The following is a 14,146-nucleotide window of genomic DNA, read 5'->3' as shown; positions in this document are numbered from 1 at the left end:
TGGGGTCGGCCCCCAGCTGGAAGGAACCGCACTTTGCGAAAGCTTCCAATAGGAGGCCTTTCGAGGTAAGGGCGTGGTTTCAAGAGGGCGGAGAATTGGGCTCCGGAAAATGGGAAGTATGCGCTGATTGGCTGAGCTTCTTGCCTTTACGAATCAGCCTTCTTTGGACCGTGGAGGCCATCAGTCAAAAGGACTACACCAATCAGCGGCGAAAATGCCTATTCGCGGGAAAGCCCCGCCCCCAACATACCTTATTACTTCGGCGATCAGGCGCAGCCCCTTCGCCGTGGTCCGACCGAGAGGAGAGCGGTGTAGTCTCGGCGGCGCTGCGGGGACTTCCACCCAGGACACTTCTCCCTCCCCGGGCCTCCCCCTCCTGCCCTCTCGTGTCCTCGCCTCCTAGGCCTCTTTTATCCGATACTGTGGGGCGAGGTGAGAGCAGGCCCGGGGAGGGTGATCACGCCGAGGAGCCGCAGTCTCTAGCAAGGTGAGCTGGATTCGGGGTCACCCCTGGTGCGGGTGGGGAGCAGGGTTAGGGTAGGTCTGGCCCGCGCCTTTTTCCTGCTAGTGTGAGCACAAGCCCGGGCTAGTCCGAGCCTGGAGGGGCGGAGCCGACCCGTCCTCTCGAGGTGTCTTCGCGTCTCGCCAGCCCCGTGCCCGGAGCGAGAGTTGGACCCCTGAAGTTAGTGGTTCCTCGCCTGTCCAGCCCTGAGATCCTCTGCCTTCCTGTTTTTAAATTGATGTGAGGAAGGACCGTCTGTGTATGTAGGACTTAGCTTGTGCCTGAAACTTCGATGTGTTAAGCGCGCTCCTATTAATGGAATTTTCAGATTCCTTTTGCAGCAGACCAGGTTAGCCCGCCCCGCGACGTGTGACGTGTTCCCGTCCCGTTAATTGTCCTTTACTAACACTGATAAAGCTTAACTGTTGTGGAGTACTGTGTGCTAAGTACTGTGCTAGCCTTAAGTGAATCATCCTGTGTAGTCTCTACAGCCGTTGGACAAGAGAGATACTGTATTCTTACCCTCATTTTACAGATGTACAAATAAGCTCATTATTACTGTCCAGTGATTAGTAAGCACCTACCTATATGCTAAGCTCTTCATGTGATTTCATTTAATCCATACAAGGCTCAAGATAGGTAATAACCCTTTTTCCCACTTTACAGATGATAAGTTAACTTGAGCGGTTCTCTTTGTTAATACACGACAATACATACTACCACCCGATTTCAGTTTTGTTATTCTGTTTTACAGTGTCTATTAGTGATGATCAATTGACAGTGAATAACTTGAACAAGTATTTCTTAAAGTTTTGTCGTTTTTTTTTTAAAAGGTATAGTACCTGTCCTCTAGGAACTTACAATTTAAGATGTGACCAACTTGTAGAAGAGAAAAAAGTAACAGCACTTTACCTTAAATGAGGGAGAAAAGACATGTATTTTATTTTATTTTGTGTTTTTGTTTTTTGTGGGGGTTTTTGGTACCGGGGATCAAACTCGGGTCCTTGCGCTTGCGAGGCAGGCGTCGGAACCACTGAGCTAAGTCCCCGGCCCGAGACATGTATTTTAAAAAGTACTTCGTGGTACAAAATCGAGAACAGCAAGGAGAGTGGGAAGGGTTACTCTAACACTCCATTCTGGGATTTGTTCTATATATAGATGATAGAAGTCCTGACAACAACTGACTCCCAGAAACTGCTACACCAGCTGAATACCCTGTTGGAACAGGAGGCCAGATGTCAGCCAAAGGTCTGCGGCTTGAGACTAATTGAATCTGCACATGATAATGGCCTTAGAATGACTGCAAGACTGAGGGACTTTGAAGTGAAAGATCTTCTTAGTCTAACTCAGTTTTTTGGCTTTGATACAGAGACATTTTCTCTAGCTGTGAATTTACTGGACAGATTCCTGTCTAAAATGAAGGTATGTTTAACTTACAGTACTGTATTTCTTAATTTTCACTCAATGTATTTTAGAGATGGAATTGCTGGGTTTTGCCTGATATTCATAAGCTTAACCTTTTGCATTTTCAGTGAGTAATCAAAACACTATGTGTCCTGTCACATTAATATACCTCCTTATCATAATCAAGAGTAATGCATCTTTTAAATACATCTGCCTTCCCTGTATACCCAAGAGCACTCCAAAATAATGAGATGTTACAATTAGAATGAAACTCACATTTTAGTCCTCAGTATACAAAATGAACTCAGTATTGGTTGAACTGAATGGTTCAAAAAATTAGCTCAACAGATGAAAGAATTCTTTGACATTTACCGCTTGTAGGCACTACCTGTGAAACTATAAGTGTTGCACAAATGAATGTTATGTAAGAATAAGGTGATTACACAGATAACTACATATAGTGCAAGTCATAATAAAAATATTTACATTATGCCTTTATAGAGGCAAAATGTACTGCTGGAGGTCACAAGGGAGAGAAAGAACACAGGTATCAATGTAACCTTAACGTTTCATTTGAGCTGGAACATAAAGACTGAAGAGAATTGTGAATGTGCTTTCCATTCTAGACATTTAGAAAATAAGGGAGAAATTGGCAGAGGACAGAACTTCATGGGCAGAGTGAAGAGTGTGTGTTAACATTATTTTAAGGGGGTTTTTTTTGGTGTTTTTTTGGTACCAGGGATTGAACTCGGGTCCTTGAGCTTGTGTGGCAGGCGGCGGAAAACATTATTTTAAAACTATTTTATATGTGTTACTATAAAGAAAATAGCCTGGAAAAACACACAATATCCTAGAAAGACAATTTGTGAATAAGCTATAACGTGTTGAAGTCTTTGTGTTAATGCACTGAGCAGATAACTTATTTGGCTGAATTACAGCAGTGTTTGCTTATAGTTCTACTGTCATTAAAAATCAGTAAGGGGGCCGGGGATTTAGCTCGGGTTTCACTGCCTGCTGCACAAGCGCAAGGACCCGAGTTCAATCCCCAGTACCAAAAAAAAAAAAAATCAGTAAGAAACCAAATGGTTCCAAGTACGTTGCGAAGTGACAGGCTACAGTTGTTTAGAAATGGGTAAATGTTGTTAAATCCTTCACAGCTGAGAAATATCTCAAAGATACATTTTCATAATGGTAGGTTTTACTTCTAGATTATCCTTTATATTTTATTAATTGAAATAAAGTAGAGATACAGTCTTACTATTTTCGATTTTGTTTTTAGGTACAGCCCAAGCACCTTGGGTGTGTCGGACTCAGCTGCTTTTATTTGGCTGTAAAATCAATAGAAGAGGAAAGAAATGTCCCATTGGCAACTGACTTGATCCGAATAAGTCAGTATCGGTTCACGGTTTCAGATTTGATGCGAATGGAAAAGATTGTATTGGAGAAGGTGTGTTGGAAAGTCAAAGCTACCACTGCCTTTCAATTTCTACAACTCTATTATTCTCTCATTCAGGAGAGCTTGCCATTTGAAAGGTATGTGACCTTTGTTTTGAACACAGTAAGTTTGAAAATCAGAATGATATTGTCTGGATATTCCCTAAAATCAGTATTCTTTTAGAATTCTATCAAAACTCATATTGGTGGCTTCAAGAAGTTAATATCTCCAATGGAAGGGAACTTAGTTCAAATAATTTTCTTTCTATAATAAATGTGCATAAGCTTTAATTTAAAAACAGACTCCAATATTTTTCTAAAAAGTCTCTAATTACATGTAATCTACATAAAATCAATCTTTTTATTTTTAAAGGAAAACGAGCCTAAATTTTGAAAGACTAGAAGCTCAGCTTAAGGCATGTCACTGCAGGATCCTATTTTCTAAAGCAAAGGTAAGTATTTTATAAAGATTACAGCTTTTTATATAGGTGTATTTTTATATTTGATATTTACTTTATATTTATCTCTTCTAGCCTTCTGTGTTGGCCTTATCCATCATTGGATTGGAGATCCAAGCACAGAAGTGTGTAGAATTAACAGGAGTAGAATGTCTTCAGAAACATTCCAAGGTATGTCAAGTTCAGCCTAAATCCTATTATCAACTGCAAAAGAAACTTAACCACTTGCACTGTCTCCTGAAGTAAAATGAGTTGTCATGTGTCTGTATGAAATTTAAGTAGCTAGCCTCAATTTTTTTTGATGAGGAAAAACATATTAAAGATGTGTTATGTACATGTACCAACTCCTCGCACTGAATTATGCACTGCAAACATGTATTAATAAAAATTTTAGAATTATAAAAATTTTTTAAAAAGAAAAACATGTCAGGGCTGGGGATTTAGCTCAGGGACACAGCACCTGTCTGCCAAGCACAAGGTCCTGAGCTCGATCCCCAGTACCAGGAAAAAAACTAAAAAGAAAAACATGTTAATAGGGTTGTATTTATTACTATAGTTAAATCAGTAGAACTTTTAATTGACTTAATAACATTTATAAATTTATGTACAGATAAATGGCAGAGATCTGACCTTCTGGCAAGAGCTTGTATCCAAGTGTTTAATTGAATATTCATCAAACAAGTGTTCCAAACCAAATGTTCAGAAGTTGAAGTGGATTGTTTCTGGGCGTACTGCACGGCAACTGAAGCATAGTTACTATAGAATAACTCACCTTCCAACAATTCCTGAAACGGTTTCTTAGTTGGTAATTTTGGTTGCTATTCTCTGTATAGAGAAAATTGTATAATTTTCTTCTACAATTGAAATATTGAAATATTATCTTCAAAATAAACCAACTGGACTTGGAATAGCAAAAGGGAAAAACTGGTATCACCAATCTAGTCAGCTAATATTTGAAGGCATTTGCTATATATAAGGTACAATACCCTAAGGGCCGGGCATGGTGGTGCATGCCTGTAATCCTAGCACTTGGGAGGCTGAGGCAGGAGGATCGTCATATGAGTTTCAGGCCAGACTGGGCTACATAGTGAGTTCAAGTTCAGCCTAAATTACATAGCGAGACCCTGTCTCCAAAAATCTTAAAAAGAAAAAAACCCTTAGGAATTTTCCAATCTCTGATATATATGTTAACCATTTCGTTAAATTAGCAGCTTAGAAAACAATGTCCTCTTTAATAATCTGAATTTTTAAGGTAGTGCTAAAGTAATGCTTTTTTAATTGCACATTTTGCTAAATGTAGCCCTAAGCTTTAGCTCATTTAAAAGTTATAATAGGACCAAAAGTTTGATCCATATGTGAACTAATTGGAGACTGTTAGTTTATAAGCAGAGAATCATTATGAACTTGAATGTTACACCTAAAGAAAAAGTAATACAAAGCAGATGATTGCTTTTGGGTTTCTGAAAATTGCCAGTGTGTCTCAACATACTGCTACTGCAATTGGAATAATAGAAAGTAATTATATTCATTAAAAACATAAATTCAGTCACTGCATATATTCTGTATGTTCTTGCCATCTAAATTTATTAGCTTACAGTAATGATTTATCTTTTCCTGCTCAAAACTGAATGTTAATATTTAATACATCCACATATGATTATGAAACTTGGGCATGAAAAATTTACTTTTAACAGCTAGTAGTATTTAGATAAACTTTTGATAAGTTGGGGGGTTTTGTTCTTTACATAAATAGTATTGCAGCAACAAAAAAATTTCTTAGAAGCCTTTCTCCACAACCCTGAACTATGGACTCCATAATGTTATAATTGATTTAAATTGCGAACCCTAGGGCCAGGGATTTAGTTCAGTGGTGCCACAGCCTGCCTTGCAAGCACAAGGGCCTGAGTTCGATCCCTGGTACAAAAAAACCACAAAATGTTGGCCCAGGGATTTAGCTCAGTGGTTTCGCTGCCTGCTGTGCAAGCACAAGGACCCGAGTTCGATCCCCGGTACCAAAACAAAACAAAATAAAATTATGAACCCTCAAAACATCACAACTAGATTAGTATGGTGTTTTCCATCTTTGGAAAACTGCCTAATTAATATAATGCTGCAGTAAGATTGTTTAGATTGAATTCATCTGTAAAGCTAAAGACATAAATGTGAAACAAGCCTGAAAGGGTGAACTGTGAATCTTCTTTTCTAACATTAATTTAACTTTCTATACTGGATCAATATATTTAGGTGATTTGGAAAATGGTAACCTAAAATTTTAAATTATGAGGTTTACATCAAAACCAACATTTCACACATGCACTTTTTAAAGGCATAATAAGGTTATATTCTAGATAATGTAATGGTTTCTTGGTACCCATAAGTAGTCAAGTCATAGGTAGCTCAGAGATGAGAATGTTACATTTGGGAATTACATTTACATTTAAAAACATTTTGTATTAAGCCAAAATGCAGACCTCCTAAGTTTGACATATTCATTGAGCTATCTTTAATGTTTCTTCTAAAAAACAGGTGACATTTGTAACAATGATAAAAATTTCTATACAGAATCTACTTCCTCAGTCTTGTCTAGTTCCATTTAAAAAAAAAAATATGTTCTATTATATTACATAGTTAAGTCAAAATCAATTACCACTCTGAAAACTTGCTTTACCCTAAGTTCTGGCTAAATAAAGCACTCCAAGTTTTTCTATGGACTGTTTCTATAAAACTGCCATTGCTTCCAGTTTTGTTTTGTTTTATTTTTTTAAGGAATAGAATATACTTTCACAAATTTCCATAATGTGTCTTAAGAAAAGGAGGCACCGCCATAATTATGAGATTGCTAAGGTAGTGTTTGGAAAGCCAATCAATATAAGGAAATGTACATATATTGTTAGTGTTGTAAACAGTGCAGCCTGAAGCCTGAATCTATCCAGAATGGATGTAACCAGTTTTAACATCATGTTACAGATAACTAAGCATTGAAAAATAAACCAAAGAACCACAGTATATTCTAGCTTTAACTTTTTATAAATCATGTTTTGTGGATACTTTCAGTTTTACCATAAGGCTGATATATTTCAATATTTTGAAAATGTCAGTATTAATTTTGAGTTGGCAGAGGTAACCTAACCAACTACCTTTGGTACTAAGAGATATACCTTTCAATAAAAGTATTGAAATGCAATCCTTTGCTGAGTAGTTTTGTTTCTCTTCTGATTTAATTATTTTAGCAATGAAACAGTGATAAAAGGCTTTCTCAATATATTTAAATTTTACACTAAAGATGGATGGAAGCAGAAACAATATTTTTAATAATTTATTAATTGACCTTTTACTTTCTAATTTTTTTAGACATAAGTATGTTTAATGTGCATTAAAAAGGTGTGTCCATGCATGACTAATCACTTGTTATTTAGGTTGACTACTGCTACGGATGCTATCCTACAAATTTACCCTTAGATTTTGCCTACCTGAAGTTTTGTGCAAACCCTGTCACCTAATTAAATAGCATTTCAGTAGGGTGGTCAGTCAACCTAATGACAGCATTAGGTTAGTATGCTTGGATCAAATGGTAATTATTAATGAAAATTATGGTTCTGAACTATTCATGTTTAACTGAAATTAACAAGATATAAAGTAGTTATTGCAAGAAATTACTGGCCAAAATAAAACTGTTTTGCACTTGACCTCTATGAGGTATATTAAACTTTTGTTTTCACACTGTTAGTTTTTTTTAAAAGGCTCCTGAATCTTATGTGTATTTCCAATTATGAGACATTTATCTAAAAATATTTCTGATGTAACATTTGTAGCTGGCAGTGATAGGTTCTACTGTCAAGCACTATCGCCAGATGTTCTATATGAATCATCTCCTATAATTCTCTAAACTGAATAAGGTGATCTCAATTTACAAATGAAGAGAGACACAGAGGCACCAAATGATTTGCCCCAGGTCTTATGTATGTACTTACTGGTGGTGAGATTCAAATTCAGGAAGCCAGAGAGCGGCTGTTGTCTTAGTACCCTACACATTATCGACCAAAATAGGATTAGCTGGATTCATGTGAGATTATATAATTTCCAAACAATACTGTATTCTAGCCACAGTAACTTTGGTGCTTTTATAGTCATGGGAGAATAATACTCAGAATATTCAGATAATGTTTACTAATAGAATAAATTTGTAAAATATGTCACTGCTTAAAATTGCTAAGTGTACAACATAATTTTCCATAAACCCAAAACAGCAAATATATATTAATAAGATGAACTAGAAGATAGGGCCAGGTTTTTTGGGTTTTTTTTTGGTACTGGGGATCGAACTCAGGTCCTTGCACCTGCGCAGCAGGCGGCAAAACCACTGAGCTAAATCCCCACCCCACGGGCCAGTTTTGATACTAATTCAACAAAGTAGAGTTAGGAGCAACCAAATATTAAGGATAGAGAAGGATATTATACAATGATAAAACAATTCACCAAGATGACATGACATTCCTAAATGTAAAATAAGCACTGAATATCAGAGCTTAAAAAAAAAAGCAAAAACTCAAAGCACTGACAGAAGAAATGGACAAATCTTCAGCTACAGTTGTATAGTTAAACACTCTTCTCAGTAATATATACAAATTACTAGAGTACTAGCAAAGACCTGAATTACACAACTAAATTTAATTGATTTAAAACATTGTCAGGGCTGGGGATTTAGCTCAGTGGTTCCACTACCTGCTTTGTAAGCACAAGGTCCAGAGTTCAATCCCCTATACCAAAAAAACAAAAACATTGTCATAAAGCAGCAGACTAAGCATTTTTCAGTACACATGGAACATTCATCAAGATAAACCATATCTTGAGTCTTAAAACTTAAAAAATTTGAAACAACTCAAATATATAAAGTATGTCCTTTAAACAAAATTAGAAATAAATAACAAAAAAATTCAATCACTTAGAAATTAAACAAAATTCCACATAATTTCATGGCTCTAAGAAGTCTCAAAAGGAATTACAAAATATATTAAACTAAGTGAAAATGAAAATATCACAATATGTGAGATACAATTAAACCAGTACTCAAAGAGTAAAATATGGTATCAACTGCTTTTGTTAAGATCTCAAGTCAAAAAAGCTACTTTAAGAAACTAGGGAAGAAAAAAGCAAAATAAAACCCAAAGTGAGCAGAAGGAAGCCAATACAAGGAGGGAAGAAAAAGTCAAATTAATAATAGAGAAAATGAACAAAACCGAAAACTTTCTTTGAAAAGAGTAATAAAACTGATGAATTAGCAAGATTAACAAAGAAGAGCCAAATTACCAATACTAGGAATGAAAGAAGCTGGTCAGAGTGGCAGTCCCAGTACTCTGGAGGTTGAGAATATCGACTCTGAGGCCTGCCTAGGCTATAAACAGCAAGTTTGAGGCCAGCCAGGACTACTGTGCATAATGAGACCTTGTCTCACACACAGACACACACAAAAAACCAAAACAAGACAAAATATTATGAATGAAAGCAGATACCACTAAAAACCTTGAGGACATTAAATGGACACCAAGAAAATAGCATGAACAATTCTGTCCACTGAGAGTTCAATGAAATGTCTGAACTCCTGAAAGGTAACTACCAAGCTTAACTAAAATTAAATAGATATCTGAATAAATTCAATAGTTACTTTTAAAAATTGAATCCATTGTTTAAATCCTTACAGACAAATTCATATTACATTTAAAGAATTAACAAGACTCGGGCCGGGGATTTAGCTCAGTGGTTTTGCTGCCTGCTGCACAAGTGCAAGGACCCGAGTTTGATTCCCTGTACCAAAAAAAAAAAAAAAGAATTAACAAGACTCTACAGATCTCTTCTAGAAAGTAGAAGTTTTTCATCCATTTTATAAGGTCAGAATTAACATGATACCAAACAAAGATACTACAAAAGAAAAAAAAAAAACCATTGAGGGCCAGGGATGTAGCTCAGTGGCGCCACGCCTGCCTGGCAAGTGCAAGGTCCTGAGTTTGATTCCTGTTACTGGGAAAAAAAACAAACAAACTACTAAATAAATTATATAGAAAACCCAAGGAATCAACAGCAAAAAGCAAAACAACCACAACTAATAATCATTGAATTCAGCAAGTTCACAGGACACAAGGTCAACAAACAAAAAATCAAACATATTTGTATACACTAGCAATGTGCAGTTGGACATCCAAATTTCAAAAACAATACATTTACAATAGCTCCTTCCAAAAACAAACATTTAGGGCCAGGAATTTAGCTCAGTGGTGCCATCACCTGCCTCACAAGTGTAAGGTGTCCCGAGTTAGATCCCTAGTACCAAAAAAAGAAAATGAAATGCAAAAACAAACACTTAGAATGAATCAAATAAAAATGTAAAGCATTTACAAGCTGAAAACTACACAAAAGGCTGATGACTGAAATCAAAAAGGTGCTAAATGTTCCTGGATTAGAAGATTCATAGTATTTCATTCAACACTCTAGGCAGGACTTTCCTAGATACAAAATAACTAATTCTAAACTTTACATGGAAAGAAAGAAATTTAAATATGCAAAAACAATTCTAAAAAAGAAGGAAGTTGACTCTTGTTACCCAATTTTAAGACTCACTATAAAGCTATGATAATCACAGCATTATGGTATTTGGTCAAAGAATGGATACTAACTACACCAATGGAAAAAAAGTCCAAAAATACATCCACCTAAAGACAATTTTTTACAGAGATACAAAGACAATTCAATTGGGCAAGGATTGTCTCTTCAGCATACAGTTTTTTAAATTTTTTTGTTTTGTTTTCTTCTTTTGAGACAAAGTCTCACTGAATTCCAGGCTGGACTTGAACTCACAGTGATCCTCCTGCCTCAGCCTCTCAAGTACTGAGATTACAGGCATGCACTACCACACCTAGTTTTTTTCATTTTTGTTTTTTGTTGTTGTTCAGCAAACAAATTTGAAACAAATGGACAGCCACATCAAAAATAACTGAACTCCATCTAAACTTCACAGCTTATACAAATTAAGATGGGTCACATATTTAAATGTTAAATAAAGTTATGAAATTTTTTAAAAAATCCTTATGACCTGAGATTAAGAATTCTTAGACACGGGCCAGGGATTTAGTTCAGTGGCACCGCACCTGCCTCAAAAGTGCAAGGTCCTGGGTTCAATCCCTTGTACCGCCAAAAAAAAGAGTTCTTAGACATAGGAAGTGTGATCAAAATATATGATGAATGTTTACATTTTTAAAATGTATTATATAAAAGACACATTGCCATTAATTTCCCTCTAAGTAATCCCTGTGCTTAGAACACACTTATCCCATCATTCTTGCCACTTTTGGAAGCAGCAGTGGAAGTTCTCTTTCATGAGTGTCTTTATGAGGTGTGATCAGAGCTACAGTGAATGTTCATGCTGAATATTATCCAAGAAAGGCAGGCCTGGAAAAACAGTAAGGTGTGTCTTCATCCACCTATATCAACTGGAACTGGAAGAGTACGACTTCTGGTTCTTCCCCAAAGTCAAAATGACTATGCAAAGCAGATGTTTTGAATTGATTCAGGACGCTGAGGCAGCCATGACCGCACAGCTAAGACACTCAACAAAAGATGATTTCCAGAACTGCAGCAGAAAGTGGCAGAATGATGAGACAATTGTGTTCCAGGCAAGGGGATTATTTAAACTGAGATTAAGGGCAATGTGTCATTTACTGTAACAAATTTTTAAACTTTATTCACTGTAGTTTTTGGTCACACCTTATACACCAACAATATGTTCCACTAACAACATGATAAATTAAATTTCATCAAAGTTAAAAACTTCAGTGCTTCAAAAGATGCCACCCAGACAGTAAAAGTAACCCACAAGAGAAATGTTTACAAGCCATACTAAAAAGGAACTTGTACCCAGTACATAAAGAACTCTATTTAGTAAGACAACCCAATTAAAAAATGGGTAAAGAATTGGAATAAACATTTCTCCAAGGAAGATGGACAAATGCTCAATAAGCACAATAAACAGTACTTGACATAATTAGTCTTCAGGGAAATGCAACTTCATACCCACTAGAATGACTAAAGTCAAACAAGAACAAATGTTGGCAAGGATGCAAATAAATTGGAACCCTCATACAATGATGCTTTGGAAAACAATGTGGCAGTTCCTTCAGTGACTAAACACATATTACCTAAAAATTCTATTCCTAGGCAAGAAAACACTTATGCACATGAAAACTTGTATAGAAATACTTATAGCAGCATAGCCAAAAGTCAGTAATGGCCCAAACATCCGTTTATTTACAACTGGATTAACAAGTGTGACAGTCACACAATAGAATAGTACATAAAAATGAAGTACTGGTATACACTAGAATATGGATCTCTAAAACATTAAGTCAAAGAATCCAGTAACCAAAGACCACATACTATATAAATAAATGTACCTGAAATGTCTAGGACAGGGAAATCTAATAGAAAACAAGTGGTTGCTTGATTGGTGGGGGGGGGGGCAGGGGCCAGGGAGAGATAATACCTACAAGGTCCAAGATTTCTATTTTAGATGATGAAAATGTTCTAAAATTGACTGTGCTGATGGTTTAATACGCTGTGCATATTGACTCGTACATTTTAATTTTGAGAAATGTAGCATACGTGAATTGTTCCCATAAAAGTTTTTTAAATTACGTAAGTTTCACGTGCATATTTGTGTGCATTGTTGCTGTTGCTGTTATAATTGCAGTACTGGGGATTGAACCACATAGGGCCTTCACACTGAGCTAAATCCCCAACCACAACCCTTTTGCAAAGTTCTAAGTTGCTTAGGATGGACTCGAACCTGTGTTCTTGCTTCAACATCCCTGAGTGCTAGGATTACAGGTGTGCAGCACAGTGGCACATAGATCTTGTGGCTTTGATTGTACTGGAGATGGAAATCTAGGACCTTGAGTATGCTAGGCAAAGTCTCCCACTAAGCCATACCCCCGGCTTTTATACTTATTTTTTGATCTTGGCTTTTAAATATCATTATCCACTAAAGAGTATCTAGGTTATTTGGAAAAATGGTTGATTCCTAGGCTGGGGCAGGGAATGTATAATCAACCTTGTGTATATTGGGTCAGAGAAGAAACTGCACAAAAATATTGATGAGACTATGTCACAAGGACACACAACACCTACAATGGTCTTCCACTGGCCGATGTACAATTTTGAGCATCAAGTGTAAGAACAGATTTTTAACCCATTGCATAAAATAGGAAATTAAAGGCAGGTGTGGTGGCCAAGGCCTTTAATCCAAGCACTCAAGGCTGAGGCAGGATCACTGTGAGTTCCAGGCCACCCCAAACTACATGAGACACTGTTTCAAAATCCAAACAAAAAGGAAATTATGAAGTATATATAGATATAAATGAAAAATATTATTAGAAACAAGGTACTTTGAAACTACCCTTTTACAACATAATTGTACACTTAAAAAGAGGTACTTTGTAGCACAGAAGTCTTAAAGACATTGCCTTAATCAGTGATTTATGGAACCAACAGAAATGGGACAAATGGAAGTCATTCATAGGAATAGGAACAGAAAATCCCTCTGTAACATTCTCAGCAATGATACATAACTTGAATCTGATCATGAAGAAATACCAGACAAGGAACACAGCTGAGTGGTAGAGGACTTCCCTAGAATGTGAGGCCTTCATAGTGAGAGAGAAGGCACACCAGTCATGAAAAGCCAAGGAAAAAATGAGCCTTGTTTCAGAATGAAATAAACAAAAGATACCTGACATCTATGGGCAAGTCATGATTGTGAATGGATTTTCTTGCCATAAAGGACATTATTGGGACAATCAGTTCAATATGAATGGAGTGAAGGTCTGAGGGTGAGAGAGTGGTCATCTATCAATGTAAACTTTCTAATTTTAATGGTTTGATTGTAGTTATGTAAAAGAATGTTTTCTCCGAAGCAAATATACAGTAAGGAACTCAGAAGTGATAGAGTATTGTGTCAATTCACACATGGTTCAAGAAGAAAAAGATTCTATAATTGCAATTTTTCCATATATTTGGGATTTTTTTATTTTTGGTTTTTTGAGACAGGGTCTCACTGTGTAGTTCAGGCTGGCCCTGAACTCTGTGTAGCCCAGGTTGGCCTCAAACTTGCAACAATCTTCTTGACTCTGCCTCCTGAGCCCTGGGACTACAGGTGCGCACCAGCACGACCAGCTGAGATTTTAATTTTTTAAGAATTAAAAATGACATAAAGAGGGACACGGATGTAGCTCAGCAGCACAGCACTTGCCGGGTAGGCACAAGGCCCTGAGTTCAATTCCCGGTACCAAAAAGTGACTTAAAA

General features: G+C 36.6%; 2 protein-coding genes across 2 annotated transcripts in view; one reads left to right on the top strand and one right to left on the bottom strand.

Annotated features, from left to right (window-relative positions):
- The window catches only part of Nudcd2 (NudC domain containing 2), a 67,125-nt gene that overhangs the window by 46,666 nt on the left and 6,313 nt on the right, over positions 1 to 14,146 (bottom strand). The window lies entirely within an intron of this gene.
- Ccng1 (cyclin G1) lies at positions 280 to 6,982 on the top strand. The gene is made up of 6 exons (XM_087194867.1): positions 280 to 487; positions 1,661 to 1,924; positions 3,186 to 3,439; positions 3,714 to 3,792; positions 3,874 to 3,969; positions 4,409 to 6,982. The coding sequence occupies exons 2-6, from the start codon at positions 1,661 to 1,663 to the stop codon at positions 4,598 to 4,600; spliced, it is 885 nt and encodes a 294-aa protein (XP_087050993.1). The 5' UTR covers positions 280 to 487; the 3' UTR covers positions 4,601 to 6,982.

This window comes from Heterocephalus glaber, unplaced genomic scaffold, assembly GCF_053883595.1.
Source record: "Heterocephalus glaber isolate CG9 unplaced genomic scaffold, H.glaber_assembly_v1.0 deba00001606, whole genome shotgun sequence".
NCBI lineage: Eukaryota > Metazoa > Chordata > Mammalia > Rodentia > Bathyergidae > Heterocephalus > Heterocephalus glaber.
Note: the sequence above shows the minus strand (reverse complement) of the source record. Positions and strands in the feature narration are given on the sequence as shown.